Raw genomic sequence first — 17,167 nt, 5'->3', positions numbered from 1 at the left:
TATTTTTACCAAATAATTATAATACATACATTACACACATTTACAGTATGTTACATGTCTGATATAAAATCACATTTTCAATGCCATATCATCCACATACTGGCTAACACTCTCTGCAGTTTGGCTCAAAAGTGTATGCTACTGTCTTTATCAGCAACATTCATTTGGGAGACTTAACACGGCCATGTGGGTCAGAGTTGTCCTAGAGAATCCTTACAGGATAGTGTGCAAACTGAAGCTCAATAGCAGTATGTATCATGAATAATCAGAAAAAGAGAAAGAAAATGAAGAAGGTAGAAAATAAACAAAGGGAGCTGGTAAATAAAATGGAAAAGCATGCCTTCAACCTAACAGACGAAAAATCATGTGAAAAAGGTAGTTACTTTTCTTCCTGATGGTTTTATAACTCCAACTTCAGAGGCCTAATTGATATTCTTCTAAAGCAGGTTTTTTCCTTCTCAGCACAACTGGCATTTTTAGTCAGATAAATTTTGTGTCCTGGGGTAATTCTCTATATTGTAGGAGGCTTAGCAGCATCCCTGACTCCCACCCACTAGATGCCAGTTGTTCTTTCTTGTCATGAAAATAAAAAATGTCCCAGGCATTGCCAAATGTCACCTGCGTGTATGGGGAGGGACACAACATACCTGGTTACTAACCATTGTTCTAGAGTTTTATACTGGAGAGGAATAATCTTTAATTAAATGAGAATCAATGTTTTGTACCTTTATTCAAAATAGGCAGAATAAATCTGGCTAGCAAGGGGACTCATTCTTCAATAGGTCTTAGCCAGATAAAAGAGATGGAAGGGCATACCCAGAGGAAATATTTTGGACAAAATCAAAGGAACATAAAACATACAGTGGGATTGCAAATCAATAAGTAATTTTCACATGTCAATTGTTTCATAAACAGAGATGATGGTTGTTGAGGCTAAGAAAAAGGGACGAATAACAAGTGTAAGGTTCCAATTTCTAATAATAATTTCAAAAACTTAGGTGGAATAACAAGGTTTTTTTTTTTTCCTTTAAAAATCCACTCTGCCCTTCAACAGATGAATGGATAAAGAAGATGTGGTTCATATATACAATGGAATATTACTCAGCCATCAGAAAGGATTAGTACCAACCATTTGCATTGACATGAATGGAACTGGAGAGGATTAGGCTAAGTGAAATAAGTCAAGCAGAGAAAGACAGTTATCATATGGTTTCACTCACATGTGGAACATAAGGAATAGTGCGGAGGACCACAGGGGAAGAGAAGGAAAACTGAATGGGAAGAAATCAGAGAGCGAGATAAACCATGAAAGACTCTGGACTCTGGGAAACAAACTGAGGATTACAGAAGGGATAGGGATGAAGGGATGGGGTAATCAGGTGATGGGTATTAAGGAAGGCACATTTGGTGATGAGCACTGGGTGTTATATGGAACTAATGAGTTATTGAACACTACATCAAAAACTAATGATGTGTTTTATGTTGACTAATTGAACATAATAAAAAATAAAATAAAATAAAAAATAAAAATCCACTCTTCTAGTAGATTGGTAAGTAGCTTAAAAGATGAGAGCTGGCATAGAGAGATGAAGTTAGAAGGATACTTGTCATAGTCCAGATGGGATAGGATGAAGTGAACTGCACACATTAGAGGAGTAACATGGAAACAATATTTGTGCTGCTTGATGACTTCGTGGATGGAAATCATGGGAGGTGAGACTAAGATGTCCCTGGGTTGAGGGTAACAGTACTGGATGAGAAAGACAAGCTGGAAGCAATCGTGTGTGTACAAATATGTACATGTTTAGAAGAGGGAGGACACATCTTCAACCCTTGAAATTCAGGGGCCAGGAAAACAATCAGGGGTCTCATTTTCAGAATGAGCTCTGAATCATTAGTGTTACTTACAACTCCAATTCTGACTCAGGCTGATTCCCAGAACCTAAAAGAATGAAAGGATTAAGGTCTAAATCCACTCTCCCTACAATCTCTGGAAATTGGTCCCTCTACATGGTCTCTAACATTCACCCTTTGATCTCTGCCTCAAGCCCCCAGGGATAGATTCTCTTTGTTTCTGAGATAGGTTGTCCAGTGCAGGACAGCTCCAAATGTCAGGTAGCTTTTCTTCCTAGTGAGCCTCCCTCTTCATTTCTCATAAAAGTCCTCAATCCACCTTCCAAAGATGCACATCACCGGTGGGACATGGTGGTTAACTGAGTGTATCTGAAGTCAGTCAGGACAGTTTAAATCCTTAGGATACTCCTTAGCTTTGCATGCTCTTCAGGCAGTTCTAAAACTTGTCATTGTTTCAATTCTTTATTACTGAGGAAAAGTTAACAAGTAGAAACACACTATATGGTGACTGTGAGGATGAAATGATGCAAAACATTTAAAATACTTAGAAAGGAACATATTGTTCCTAATACAGGAAATGTATTATTCTTTCTGAATGCCAGCGATTCATTCATAGAAATTACTCTGTCCTTCCCATGACTAACTTCAGATACTTGATGAGCATGTCACTAGATGAGATTTACCCTGAATGACTTGAGGGCATCATTTCTATTGAATCTTTCCCAGTCTAAACAGGTATAATTTCCTGACCTTTACCCAAGAAGCTTTCTGTGCATTGATCAACCCTGATCCTTCTCTATGATCCTCCTATATGTCAGACTCGCTTTAAAATTTGTCACCCATTGGGTGATTAACTGACTCAAAAATATTCTGAACAGCCTGAGGAAAAATCTTCTTCACATTTGAACAGTCAGCTACTGTAAGATTCCATTGCTTTTTTTTTTTTATCATCCTGGCATCTTCTTGGATCACATGGGTTATATGTTCTCTTTGAAACCAATGTTCCATTTCCCCACATTCAGTGCAGAATCTCAAGCCCAAAGACTTACCAAGGATCATCTGTGGTATCATACACAGAAGTCCTAAAGTGGGAATCTTGGCAGTTCAGATAGTGAGGATGGCTGTTTTGTACTAAAGGAAACAGCTGGGTGATTGGTTTTCACCAATGGCTGGTGAACCTTTAGGATGGTGAAAAAGGAGGAACAATATGGCTCAGAACTTAGAAGATTGATTGTCTGAATGCAATTCTGCATCTTTAAAATTCTCAAACTGGTCTCTCTTTGGGACTGGGAACCAAAATGACCCTCCTTTTAAAGATTCCTAAAGAAGACAGTGCCCCAAGACAATACAAAACAAGATAATGATACTTATTTATAAAAACAATGAGCCAATAAAAATAAATTGAAACATCCTGAGATATTTAGACATCACTTTAGAAAAGCTGACAGAATTTAAATAAATATTTCTGTAATCTAATTACAGTCAGAGAAATACTGATTTCTTATTTAGGCTTCATAAAAGGGGTTGACTTAGGAAAGTTCACCTCAGAGCTTCAATAATCTTTTACTTTCTGAGTTTCTCCCACATGAACTTTGGTGACACAAATCTTTCCTTTATCAAATGAGCTCATTAAATTGTCCCAGTAATGTTCAAAATTCTAATTAAATGATGATACTCATTTTCAAAAATTGTAGTGTCATTCACAATATCTATATCAACTTCCCAGCTGGGAACTCTAATTCATGGCCAGTATCTACTTAGCTGAAAGATGTTTATGCCTGACAAAAGGGATATAATTTTCATTGTCAAATAGAAGGAGGGAAAAGATTCAATTTCTCTGCATAGTACCAGAGCAAGTATCACAACACTGCATTACATGCATCTGCTTGAAAGACTTCATAGCCTTACTTGGAGTCAGACTGTTTTTGTCTTGTGTCATTGGGTCTGGCCCTATTTAGTAGAGCTGTTCTTTTTGCACTGAAAGAATCTCTGCCTCCTAACTTGTCTTTAAGCTGCCACAAAATTATATTCATCCTAGAAAAATAAATGGTATAGACTGAGGGCATTGTGTGCTGGGTCAGCTTACACTGGCTTAAGAGAGCTGGTTGTGTGCATCTCTTCCCAGTTCTGGAATCAGTGATGTCATGTGGTTGTTTGAAATCATCCATAGCTTAATTAGTTACACTAGAAAAAAGAACAAACAATGTGTGTCTGGGTGCCAACCACCCAACAGAGTAGCAACACATGGGCTCAAAATAAAATAAGATGTTTTCAGAGAAAATCAAATGAATAATTTTCAGATGGATTATGAAGTATGTTGAGGTGTGGTCAGCAGGTTCATGAACACTGTATACCACTCTTCATATAGAGTGTAGTTAACAATGTAGACTTATTGAGTGACTGCCAAGGTACTTTTGGAATAATGCAAAAAAAAACCCCTTAAACCTCATAGAATCACAATGTTGTTGAATTTTAGGGACAAAAACTTGTTAGATACTACTTTGTAAAGACCACTGGGGCTCTAGGGGAATGAGATGTTTTAGAAACAATGCAACTCCTTATTTCTGGCAGATATGGTTCCTTAAAACTCCCAATATATGAAATAGAAATAATTACCTTTGTAAGCATTTTAATATAACTCTATTTCTCCAAGAAATGCAGTAGAAATAAAGAAATAAAATGTTCAGAAGAAGCTCTTATTTCTGCATGTCATCCAGAGAAAACCAGAAACAAAACACTTAAGCTTTTAAAATAACAGTTAAAAATCCAAATTGAATAACTTTTACTATGCTGATTGATAAAATTAATCAAGTGAGAAGAGATAAGTGTACATAAAAAATGGAAAATAGAAAATAAAAGGGGCCTGGTCATGATATTATTTGTGGAATGTCTGACTTAAGATGAGAGTCCTTACCACACAGAGAGGGGAGGGGTCACGGAAAAGCTTGTGTGGCCAGAGTTTTGTGCTGCCAGGTGCCAAGAGTAGACTTGGGTACATTCATGCAATGGAATTTCATTCAGAAGTAAAAAAGAAGTGAATTTCTGATTGATGCTACAACACGGATGAACCTTGAAAACTTCATACTATATGAAAGAAGCTAGACATAAAATAATACCATGTAACTTATGATGTACTTACTTGAAATGTCCAGAATAGTCAAATTCATAAGGACAGAAAGTAGAAAAGTGGTTGCTAGAGACTGAGGATAGGATGAGTGGGAAGTGACTGCCAATCAGAATGGGGTATCTTTATCGGGGTGATGAGAACGTTCCAGAATTAGTGTGATAGTTACACAATTTTTGAATGTACTAAAAACCAGTGCCTTGTGTGCTTTGAAGGGTGAGTTTGATGGTATTAAGTTATATCTCAATTAAAAAAGAAAAACCTATTTTTTAGTTCAATGATTTTCTCTTTTTCTTGATCAAGTTTCATGTTGAATTCCTATAGAGAATTTTTTCAATTCAATTATTGTATTCTTCAGCTCCAAAATTTGTTTGATTTTTTAAGCTGTTTTTTGTCACTGTTTATATTGTCATTTTGTTCACAGGACATCTTTATGATGGTTATTTTTGGGTTTTTTTGTTTTTGTTTTTTACTTATTTTTAAGTTTTTAAATTCCAGTTAATTAACATACAGTGCAACATTAGTTTCAGGTGTACAATATAGTGATTCAACATTTCCATACATGTGCTGCTTTTTTTCAATTCTTTGTCAGTTAATTCATATAATTCTGTTTCTTTAAGATTATTCTGACTATTTATTTTGTTCTGATTGAGCCAAGTTTTCACGTTTTTCCATGAGCCTTGTGACTTTGTGCTAGGATCTACACCCCAATGTTCACAGCAGCTACACATTTGAAAGAATAGCCACCTCTTCCAGTTTTCTACTGTGAACAGCCTTCATCATTTAACCTGGCTAGAGATTCTAATATTATAATCTATGATCATTATTACTATTATGATTTTTCTACACTGGGCTTGACAGAGTTTTTTTCAGACTAGTTTGTGGGTCTTTTTGATATGTCCCAATCACATTTTGAACAGTTTCTTACTTTCTGGCACAGCATTATTATTCTAACTTATATTATGCTTTCCCAGTTCAGGATCCCCAAAACAAGGGTTTTCCTTGCTACTGATTTATCATGCTATTAGTTCTCTTCAGTGGACAGAGCTAAGGAAATATATTTATAAAAATAAATGTACATACACACAAATATATAATTATATAATTGTGTTTATATGTACATATTTATGTATCTCTCTATTAAAAATAATTACCATGCTTATAATTCCAATCAGGATCCAAATCTTCAATGTTCATTCTAGACCCATCTCTTTGCATGTCAGTAACTGTCAATACTTCCATACACACCTGCTGCTCATCATGACAAGTACCCTCCTTAATCCCCATCACCTATTCAACCCATCCCCCCACCCACTTCCCCTCTGATAACCATCAGTTTGTTCTCTATAGTGAAGTGTCTGTTTCTTAGTTTCCTGCTCTTTTTTTCCTTTGTTCATTTGTTTTGTTTTTTAAATTCTACATATGAGTGAAATCATGTGGTATTTGTCTTTCTCTGACTGACTTATTTCACTTAGCATAGTACTCTCTAGCTCTATCCACATCATTACAAATGGCAAGATTTCATTCTTTTAGATGGCTGAGTAATATTCCTTTATATATATATATGTATATATATATATATATAGGAGGTGTGTGTGTGTGTGTGTATATATATATATATATATACCACCTTTTCTTTATCCATTCATCAGTCAATGGATATTTGGGCTTTTTCCATAATTTGGTTATGTTGATAATGCTACTATAAACATTGGGGTGCATGTATCCCTTCAAATTAGTATTTTTGTATCCTTTGGGTAAATACCTAATAGTACAATTGCTGGATCATAGTGTAGTTCTTTTTTTAACTTTTGAGGAAACTTCATACTGTTTTTTAGAGTGGCTGCACCAGTTTGCATTCCCCTTCTTCTGGATCCTCACCAGTATCTCTTGTTTCTTGTCTTATGTTGTTAATTTTAGCCATTCTGACAGGTGTGAAGTTATATCTCATTGTAGTTTTGATTTGTATTTCTCTGATGATGAATGATGTTGAGAATTTAAGCTTATCTTTTGATACATGTGCTACCTACAACTCCATCAAGATATAGAACATTTCCATCACTTCAGAAATTTCCCTTTTCAAGCTCCTTCCCAATCAATGTCTACTACCTCCCACCCTTGCAGAAGAAACCACTACTTTATTTTTTCTGTTATATTAATTTTGCCTGCTCCAGATCACCTATAAATAGAATCATAAAAATATGAGCTGTTTGTCTTATTTACTCAAAAACTTTTTTTTTTGTATTTAGATGTTATTGGGTGTGTTAGTCTGATCAAGAATTGTGTCCACTTTTGTGTTTTTATTATGGAGTTGTAAGACTTATTTCTGTAATTTAGACTCAAGTGTTTTGTTAGTATATATCATATGTATATTCATATATATTCATATATATATTAAACAATCTCACAATCTGGGTATTGCTTATTAATTTTTTCAAACTATGCTTTTCTTGAAGTAAAGATTATTAAAAAGATGGTAGCTTATAGCTTTCTGTGTCCTAATAAGGAAATCTTTGCCTATCCTCCAGTCATCTAGATATTCTATTTTTTTCTAGAAGCTCTATTTTTTTTTAAAGATTTTTATTTATTTATTCATGAGAGACAGAGAGAGAGAGAGGCAGAGGGAGAAGCAGGCTCCCAAGGAGCAGAGACCCCGATGCGGGACTCGATCCCAGGACCCTGGGATCATGACCTGAGCCGAAGGCAGACGCTCAACCATCTAGAGCCACCCTGCTCCCTAGAAGCTCTATTTTTAATTTATCACTACTTTGTATGGGTATAAGACAATCAAGATATTATACCATATTATATATATAATATACAAAAATATATTTATATATATAACATAAAAATTTATATATATGTATTTAATAATTGTTGCAGTTCCATTTGTTGAAAAGGCTTTCTATATTCCATTGAATTGATTTAGCATCTCTGTAGAAAGTCAATTGACTATACAAATGTGGGTTAGGTTGAAGATTATTCTGTTTCATTAACCTATGTCCTTATCCTTATGCTGATACTACACTGTCTTGATTATTATAGTTTTATAGTAAATACTAATTTCAGGTATTATAAATGCTCAAAATATATTCTGCTTTTTAAGATTGCTTTGTGTATAGCCCCTTTGTATACCTGTAGAGTATATAGAATTAGTTTCTCAATCATGACAAAAAAGTTTGCTAAAATTCTCTTCAGGATTCCTGAATCTTTATTTTTTAAATAACTTATTTTATTTAAATTCAATTAGTTAATGTATAGTGTATCATTAGTTTCAGATGTAGAGTTCAGTTATTCATCAGTTGCATATAACACTTAGTGCTCATTACATCATGTACCCTCCTTAATGACCATCACCCAGTTATCTCATCCCCCTACCCACCTCCCCTTCAGCAACCCTCAGTTTGTTTCTTATACTTAAGAGTCTCTTATGGTTTGTCTCCCTCTCTGATTTCTTCTTATTTTTCCCTTCCTCTTATGATCCTCTGTTTTTTTTTTCTTAAATTCCACATATCAAAAGATGCCTCAGAATAGCCTCTAGATTTATAAAGTAATCATCTTCAACAGTCATCTGATAAAGCCCAGTCCATAAAACAAAGCCAGAATATCCACACCCATGTGACATGCAACTATCTAATATTTTTATATATACATTGATTTTAATGTCATAAATCAAAGTATGGACATCTGCACATATGTGAATATTTTCCATAATTTTTAAAAAGGTGATCTATGAGCTGAGGTTTTCAGGAACAGCCAACAAGCCTTAAGTTCTCAAGCCATTAATTTAGAGAGAACACTCTATATACTCATTAATACAATAGTCTTGAGTGATTAAAAAGCATAATGTTTTATATCCACTGAGAAGATATGCTGCCAAATGCCAAGTAGGTACACACCACACACACACACAAACACACACACACACACACACCTGCCTTTCTTATAGTAAAAGCACACCAATGACATATGATAGCTTTCAAAATAAAGTTCAACAAGTTGGCACAATGTCCATAATCATTCTTGATATTTGTATTTGTCTTATCTCTACAAAATGTACATAACACTGAAAAAAACCTGTGCAGTTTCTTGATTCTCTATTTAATCTCCAATATCATCTACCTGTCATGAATGCCTTACCTGCTTAGCCATTCATTTGTCTTTCCTTAAGAATCAGACTCCTTACAGAGAAAGACAAATACCATATGATTTCATTCATATGTGGAACTTAAGGAAAAAAACAAGCAAAAGGAAAAAATAAGAGAGAGAGAGAACTCAAGAAAGAGACTCAACTACAGAGAACAAACTGATGGTTACCAGAGGGGAGGTGGGTGGGGGGATGGGTGAAATAGCTGATGGGGAGTAGGAGTACACTTGCTGAGATGAGCAAGGTGATGTATACAAATGTTGAATACCATATTGTATACCTGAAGCTATAACACTGTATGTTAAATAACTGGAATTAAAATTTAAAAAAAAGAAGAATCAGACTCCCTAATTAAAAAAAACAAAGAAAATAAAAATAACTCTACAGACTGCTGCTTTCAGTTGAATTCCAGTGCTTCACTCTTTGCTAACCCACATTCCATTGGTACCTCTACTACTTTTCTCTCATTTTCCTCTCTCTGTCTCTCTCTTTCTCCCAGAAATATAAAGCTATGGTGGCTATAAAATAAAAAAATGTAAACACTATGTCAAATTTACCATTATGCCTCTATTCTTTAGTATAGCATTTACAATATTGTAGGTTTTTTATAACACTTGATGAATTAAGAAATAAGTAATGGTGAGGGTGCAGAAAAAGTAGTGAAGTGTTAAAAGGAAAACTGGATTGCTCAGGATTTTTGTATCTTAATGCCCTGAATGACACTGCAAATGTTGAAATTTGAAGACTATGTCTCATCAGATACATAGAGTTTTTACTTCTTTGTTTGGGTTTTTTTGTTTGAGTAAGAATTAAAAAAAAAAAAAACTGAGTCATGGATGCATTTAAATTCATTGAGAGATACATATCTGTTAATCCTTCTGGAGAAGGATACTTAAAGGAGAAAGGTCAAGCAGGAACTAAAAATTAAGAAAAAAGGAAATGATACATGTTCACTATTTTGCTCTTTCTACATTACTTAATCTCATTACCCAGTAGGATCTAAATCCCATGACCAATAGGTATCATGGGCTATGATGTAACAACCATCTAAAAGGCAGGCAAATTTCACAAAAGAAATAGAAAACTCAAGCATCACAATTAGCATGCATTTTTTGCTGTTTTATTTAGTTTTGAGAGATTGTTACTATTGCATAAAGGGGAAGGCTGTGGGTGTTAATCACAGTGGATTTTATGAACACAACTTTACCACATGAATGTGGATCTGCTTGGTCTTGGCACCACAGACAAGTGGATTGAGAAATGGGGGGACCAGCAAATAGAGGCTAGAAGAGAGGATATGGATATAAAGGGGAACATGAGCACCAAACCTATGTGTGCAGAAGGAGAAGAAGGCAAGGAAGTAGAGCTGGAGGAAGACACAGATGTGGGCGATGCAGGTAGTGAATGCTTTCCACTGAGCCTCCTTTTGGGGCAAACGAAAAACTGTGATAAATATCTGTATATAGGACAAAGTGACAAAGATGAGGTCGAACCCTGCAACAGCAAATGCCACAAACAAACCATAGATTTTGTTGACCCACACATTTTCTGCAACCAGTTTCACGATGGCCATATGCTCACAGTAGGAGTGGGAGATGATGGTTGTATGGTAAAATTGAAACTGGAACTTTATCAGTACTAGGCATGGGGCTACCAGAATGGCAGCCCTGAGCATTACCACAGCCCCTATTTGGGTGACCAGCTGGTGAGTGAAAATGGCAGTATATCTTAGTGGATAACAGATGGCCACATAATGGTCCAGAGCCATGGCCAGGAGGATGCCTGACTCTATGCACTCAAACGTGTGGATGAACCCCATTTGAAGCAAGCAAGAATCAAAATAAATCTCTGGTACATGAAACCAGAATATGCCAAGCATCTTGGGCACAATGCTTGTGCCAAGTACAATATCTGTGACTCCTAGCATGCTTAGGAAAATGTACATGAGCTCATGGAGACTACGCTCTGAAATGATGATGATGAGAAGCAAGGAATTTCCAATCAAAGCAAAGAGATACATGGCACAGAATGGAATCCCGATCCAGCACTGCACAGACTCTAGACCTGGGATTCCTATTAGTGTCAATACAGAAGGCATGAAGACTGTAATGTTGGAGATGGACATAATGTCTTTGGATCTCCAGAAGAAAATGAAAGAAGTATCTCAGTCAGTGGTACCCTTCTTCTCTACTCCTTTTTTCATCCAAAGTCATCATAGTGAGTCTCTCTGATTTGGGCTGAAGTCTAAGACCATATCATCCATTTCACATATATTATTGATGGAAAAAAACTGACCCATAGATGCATATCACTGTTTGGACAAGGACATCCCCACGCACTAGTCCATAAGAAAAGGTTATGTGCATGGCAGGCCAAATGCATTAGAACCACCAGATCATCTGAGTAAGGCAATCAACTGCTGACCTTTCTATATGTCCTTCTGGACCTGTGGACAAAATAATAATGCTTGTTTATTTTGTTTGTAAATTGTACATTAATCAGATTTTCATAAATCTCTCCCTATCCAAAATTGCAGCTAATCCTTAGTGCTCTATTTGTTTTCCACTGTCCCTGAGTCAGGAACTGTTAGTTTAGACAAGCAACTAATCAGACTCTAACCTGTATACTGGTATGAAAAGCTTCTTATGGAAGAGAAGAATGATAGAAACAGCTTCACCCAAGAGCATAATACACTTAGATATCTATGTCTATATATTACATATCTGCATAAGAATGGGTGTCCTTTTAAAATAATGTGATGTAGAGCTTGAGAAAAGATGATTCAAATACATGTAATTTTTACAACCTGGATCAAAGTTTCGTGCTATTTTTTACATTACTAGTAAAACTATTTTATTTTGTCTCTATTACTAACATGGAATTCCTTACAATGAGTGGCATGCTTAAAATAGCAGAAATTCTGTAATACACATTTCACAATTACTAGAGGCAAGAAATATCTAGGAGGCAAGGAAAATCTGAGACACAATGTAGAGGCAAGTGGACTCATTCTTGCTTACTAAAGGACATAGGTAAATGGGTAACCTAGCCAGAATAGAGGTTAGTTTCTAGGGTTTAAAGTGTTCAGAGTTATCATTAGCAATGATAATTTGGTAATTATCATTACCAAAGATTGGTAAATTTAAGCTTGTTGATGTTTAAGAATATACATATCATTTGAATGCTTCGATCATTTTGGAGCTCAAGCTTCAAAAAGGAATAGAAAATAAAGGGGTGAAAAGATAGTTTCCTTAAAAGGGAGTCCAATCTAGAAGTAGAAAAGGAAGACAGAGGGCAGAACTTGGGACACCAGAAATGATTCAGGAAAGGGCTGTAAAGCAACTAAAGATAATTTGATTACCACAATTCACTGATGACTGAATATTCTAAAAATTTGGGCTCTAAGTCCCCAAATGAGAGTTCTTCTCTGATAAAGATCATTGCTTTGAAAAATTGCATATCTAGAATCATGAAATTCTCAAGTTGTACAATAGAAAAATATTTGCTATCCTTTAAAAAACAGGGTTCAGTTATGTCATGCTTTCCTAGACTCTCCAACACTGTTGCTTTTTTTTTTTTTTTAAGATTTTATTTATTTGCGAGAGAGAGAATGAGAGACAGAGAGCATGAGAGGGAGGAGCGTCAGAGGGAGAAGCAGACTCCCCGCTGAGCAGGGAGCCCGATGTGGGAATCGATCCTGGAACTCCAGGATCATGACCTGAGCCGAAGGCAGGCGCTCAACCAACTGAGCCACCCAGGCGCCCTCCAACACTGTTGCTTTATGTCAGCAAGATCACAATCACCTAACCATATACTGAATGTCACCAAATATGCCAGTTATTCAAGAACAGCTGTGGTTTGTGCAGCTAAAACTCTAGTGAGGGATCATAGTCAGAGTGATCATTTATGAAGAAAGGTTGTATTCAGCCAACATGTATTTAGGATAGATTAGTCAGTCAGCTAAGTCCTTGATTTCCACAGCTTTGCTCTCCAGTGCTTCATATTACAAATCCATAGGTCACAGATTGTTTCTCATAAGGTTGACTTTTTCTTTCCTCATAGTTAATCAGAATTAGAATAGGAATCCTTTAGTAACAATCTCATTGTCTGGCTTATTCAAGAGAAAGGAGCTGCCATGGGAGCATTACCTGATAGGTACAGACGGTGGGAAGGCAGGTGGGAGAGGACATAAGTGAGTACAGGGCAGGTGGGAAGGAGTGCTTATCATTGGAAAAGCCAGTAGTGAAGCATTATGAGGTAAATTTGGGGATAGTGAGACTTCCTTGCCCTTTGTTGTTGGGAACCAGTTCTGCTCTTATCAGACACCTGAAGACCATCATCAGTCTTCATAGCACTATCCCTCTTTACTTACCTCTTATCCATCTTTCTTCCCCCTGAGATTCTGGTCTCATTCCCTGGTATCATGTGCTGGACAGTGCCTCTTCTGTCTGCACCCTCAGTAACAGAACTTCGTCAATGTCATGAACTCTGATCCATTTGCTGCTGGTGCTATATCCAATATATGGACATCTCTGGGATAGCCTTTCCTGCTTTTGTTCTGTCCCTGCAAAACAAATTTGACCCTATTCTGTAAGTCTGTCTGAGATCATGTTGGTAGATTCATCCTCCAACAGAACTCACAGCAAGGTCTGTTTCATGCTGAGGCAGCAGCATAAATTTATTGAGCTTGAATTATAGAAGAAAGCTGCTGACTACCAATTAAAATGTTCCCCAGTGAATGTGGGGAAGGAGGAGTTCTGAATATGAACTGAGATATTTCCTTACCACTAGCCCAGTCCAGGAGGGGCCCAGCAGCTCAAAATGATACACTTTTGGGTCCATCCACACCTAATGCCTCTGAAATCATTTCTATAACTTGCAGAATCTCATTGCTCTTCTCTCTTCTCTTTCCCCAAAGGGTAAATTAATATACACAAGTTGTATTTTTATGAGTTCAGTTCCTTTTTTGTTGTCCTCATTTGCAAAAGACATCTATTTATAAATGACATATAAGATAAAGGGCTAGTATCTAAAATCTATAAAGAACATATCAAAATCAACAGCCAAAGAACAAATAATCCAATCAAGAAATGGGCAGAAGACATGAACAGACCTTTCTCCAAAGAAGACATATAAATGGCCAACAAACACATGAAAAAATTTTTGCTCAAGGTCACTCAGCATCAGGGAAATACAAATCAAAACCACAATGAGATACTACCTCACACCAATCAGAATGGCTAAAATTAACAAGTCAGGAAACAACAGATGTTGGCGAAAATGGGGAGAAAAGGGAATCCTCTTACACTATTGGTGGAAATGCAAGCTGGTGCAGCCACTCTGGAAAACAACATGGAAGTTTCTCAAAATGTTGAAAATAGAGGTAACCTATGACCCAGCAATTGCACTACTGGGTATTTATCCCAAAGATACAAACATAGTGATTGGAAGGTGCACCTGCACCCCAATGTTTATAGCAACAATGTCCACAATAGCCAAACTAAGGAAAGAGCCCATAGAGTGTGCACACACACAAAATGGAATACTTCTCAGCCACCAAAAAATGAAGTCCTGCCATTTGCAATGATTGGATGGAACTAGAGGGTTTTATGCTAAGTGAAATAAGTTAATCAGAGAAAGACAATTATATGATATCACTGGTATGTGGAATTTAAGAAACATAGGATCATAATGGAAGAGAGGAAAAAATAAAACAAGACGAATACAGAGAGGGAGACAAACCATAAGGGATGCTTAATCATAGGAAACAAACTGAGGGTTGCTGAAGGGGATGGGGTGATGGGGTAATTGGGTGTTGGACATTAAGGAAGGCACGTGATGTAATGAGCACTGAGTGTCATATAAGACTGATGAATCACTGACTTCTACCTCTGAAACCAATAATACATTATATGTTAATTAATTGAATTTAAATTTAAAAAATGGAAAACAATTAAAAATAAAGTAAAACATAAAAAATAAATCTAAAAAAACAAACTAAAAAACAAAGAAACAAAAACAAAGTGGTTATACCATTTTACACTCTCATTAGTAATATATGGAAAAACATCCAAAGAACACTTAGATGTGGGCATGTTCCTATTGCATGAATTCTATAAATATCCTTATGACCCTTCTTTCACTGAGACACTTCCGGGGAAAAAATCTGTATCTACAATGGCTCTTTACCATATATTTAATTCTCATTCTCTTGTAGTCTCATTCCTCAGATTTTTATTTTGTTGAAGCTAAGTTTGTAAATTCAGTAATATTTTCAGAATGTCCAGCTATGATGGACAGTTCTAAATCCTTCTGTACTGAGCTCTGAGCCGGTTGTTGCCCATTTGATGAAATTTTTCTCCATCCCTCCCTTTCTACCTTCCTCCCTCTTTTCTTCCACTCTTCCCTCAGAATGCAGGTGTTTTGTACCTCATAGATATGGAGGAATCATGTCATCTGCTCTTGATGCAAGTAAAAAGAAGATATCATATATACTTTCAATGTTTTAGAAATATGGGAAGAAGGATGGATATATTTTTCATCATTAGAACAAATTATGAATTCTAAGAAATACTTATGCACATGGTACCTTTCTCCTTGACATGATTCACCTGGTTTCTAGACTTTCTTGTATGTTGCTAACTTAAGAGGTACTTGAGGTAAATGTTAAAACACTGGTGAATTTAGGAAGAATCCTTTCAGGAGGATGGAGGAGGCATTCACAGTGGATTTCAGGGAGAAGAAGAGATAGAGGTAAAAGGGCAAGGGACTTTAAATGCTCTTTCTAGAATTTCGTCTGTGAAGGAGACAGATACAATGGTACTGATTCATGTTGAATAGAATTGATTCAGAGGTCGGACTGGCACATATTAACTAATCATTAGCTCATTCTTGAGTCACTAAAGAACAATTCAGGCTAGTGTATCATTTTGTTTCCCTCCTCTTCTTCTCTTCTACTGATTTTATTTAAATTTTGGTCCCCCGCCCCCAATATTCTATCCTGGGTCCCTTTCACTCTCAAACTATACATTATTGCTTGTAATTTAATCTCTCAAAATAACTGAGGTATCAATTTTATTATGCCAGCTCTTATAACAATATTTTCAGCACATATCCTGATTCTCTGCCTGGTTTGGCATGTCATATCCAAATTTCAGTTCATGTTAAACATATTTTGAAAGACAGTCCTGACCATTTCCTTTGCCTGAAGAAGGGAAACAACTTTTTTCCACTTTGTTGTAATACCTGGAAATACCTTCACAAATAGATCAATACCTATTTATTTTCCTTTTTGCCTGAATTTCATGGGTTTTTTTTTGGGGGGGGGGGGTAGGCTAATGAACAATCTCTAAAGGATCATCATTCAAAATTTTTTCTTAAAAAAATTGATATGTATTCATTTTGAAGCATACACCATTATGACAATACAGTTTTTTAGCAGAGTAAAATCAATTACATCTATTTCCTGTCCATCTTTTTTTTTAAAGTAATCTAGTCAATAAGTGATTCATATTGTCAAAATCACTGATAAATCATATGGAATACAGAATCAAGAAATTAATGTCTATCTATGAGGTCAGTTGATTCTCAAAAACAATATCAAGGCTGTTCAATAGAGAAAGACTAGTCTTCTCTACAAATAATACTGAAACAACTGGATATCCATATCAAAAAAATCAACTTTTTTTCTATACAACAATTAACTTGAAATGGATTATAAACCTAAACGAAATATCTAAAATTATAAAATTGCGAGAAGAATCCAGAACAGTTTTTGTGACCTTATAATTATGCAAACATTTCTTAGAAAGGACCAAAAAGCATAAACTAAGAGAAATAAATGATAAATTAGACTTCATTACAATTTAAAAATACGTTGTCCTGGGGCGCCTGGGTGGCTCAGTCATTATGCGTCTGCCTTCGGCTCAGGTCATGATCCCGGGGTCCTGGGATCGAGCCCCACATCGGGCTCCCTGCTCCGCGGGAAGCCTGCTTCTCCCTCTCCCACTCCCCCTGCTTGTGTTCCCTCTCTCACTGTGTCC

General features: G+C 36.1%; 1 protein-coding gene across 1 annotated transcript; it reads right to left on the bottom strand.

The window, feature by feature from the left end:
- Positions 1–10,314: 10,314 nt before the first annotated feature.
- LOC110576422 (olfactory receptor 52A1-like) lies at positions 10,315–11,250 on the bottom strand. The gene has a single exon (XM_021685626.1). It carries the CDS (start codon positions 11,248–11,250, stop codon positions 10,315–10,317), a length of 936 nt encoding a protein of 311 aa, XP_021541301.1.
- Between the last annotated feature and the right edge of the window lie 5,917 nt (positions 11,251–17,167).

Source organism: Neomonachus schauinslandi, chromosome 11 (assembly GCF_002201575.2).
Source record: "Neomonachus schauinslandi chromosome 11, ASM220157v2, whole genome shotgun sequence".
NCBI classification, from domain to species: domain Eukaryota; kingdom Metazoa; phylum Chordata; class Mammalia; order Carnivora; family Phocidae; genus Neomonachus; species Neomonachus schauinslandi.
Note: the sequence above shows the minus strand (reverse complement) of the source record. Positions and strands in the feature narration are given on the sequence as shown.

What these genes read in the sequence shown, in the direction of transcription:
- LOC110576422 (XM_021685626.1), bottom strand. Translation starts at nt 11,250, where the DNA reads ATGTCCATCTCCAACATTACAGTCTTCATGCCTTCTGTATTGACACTA.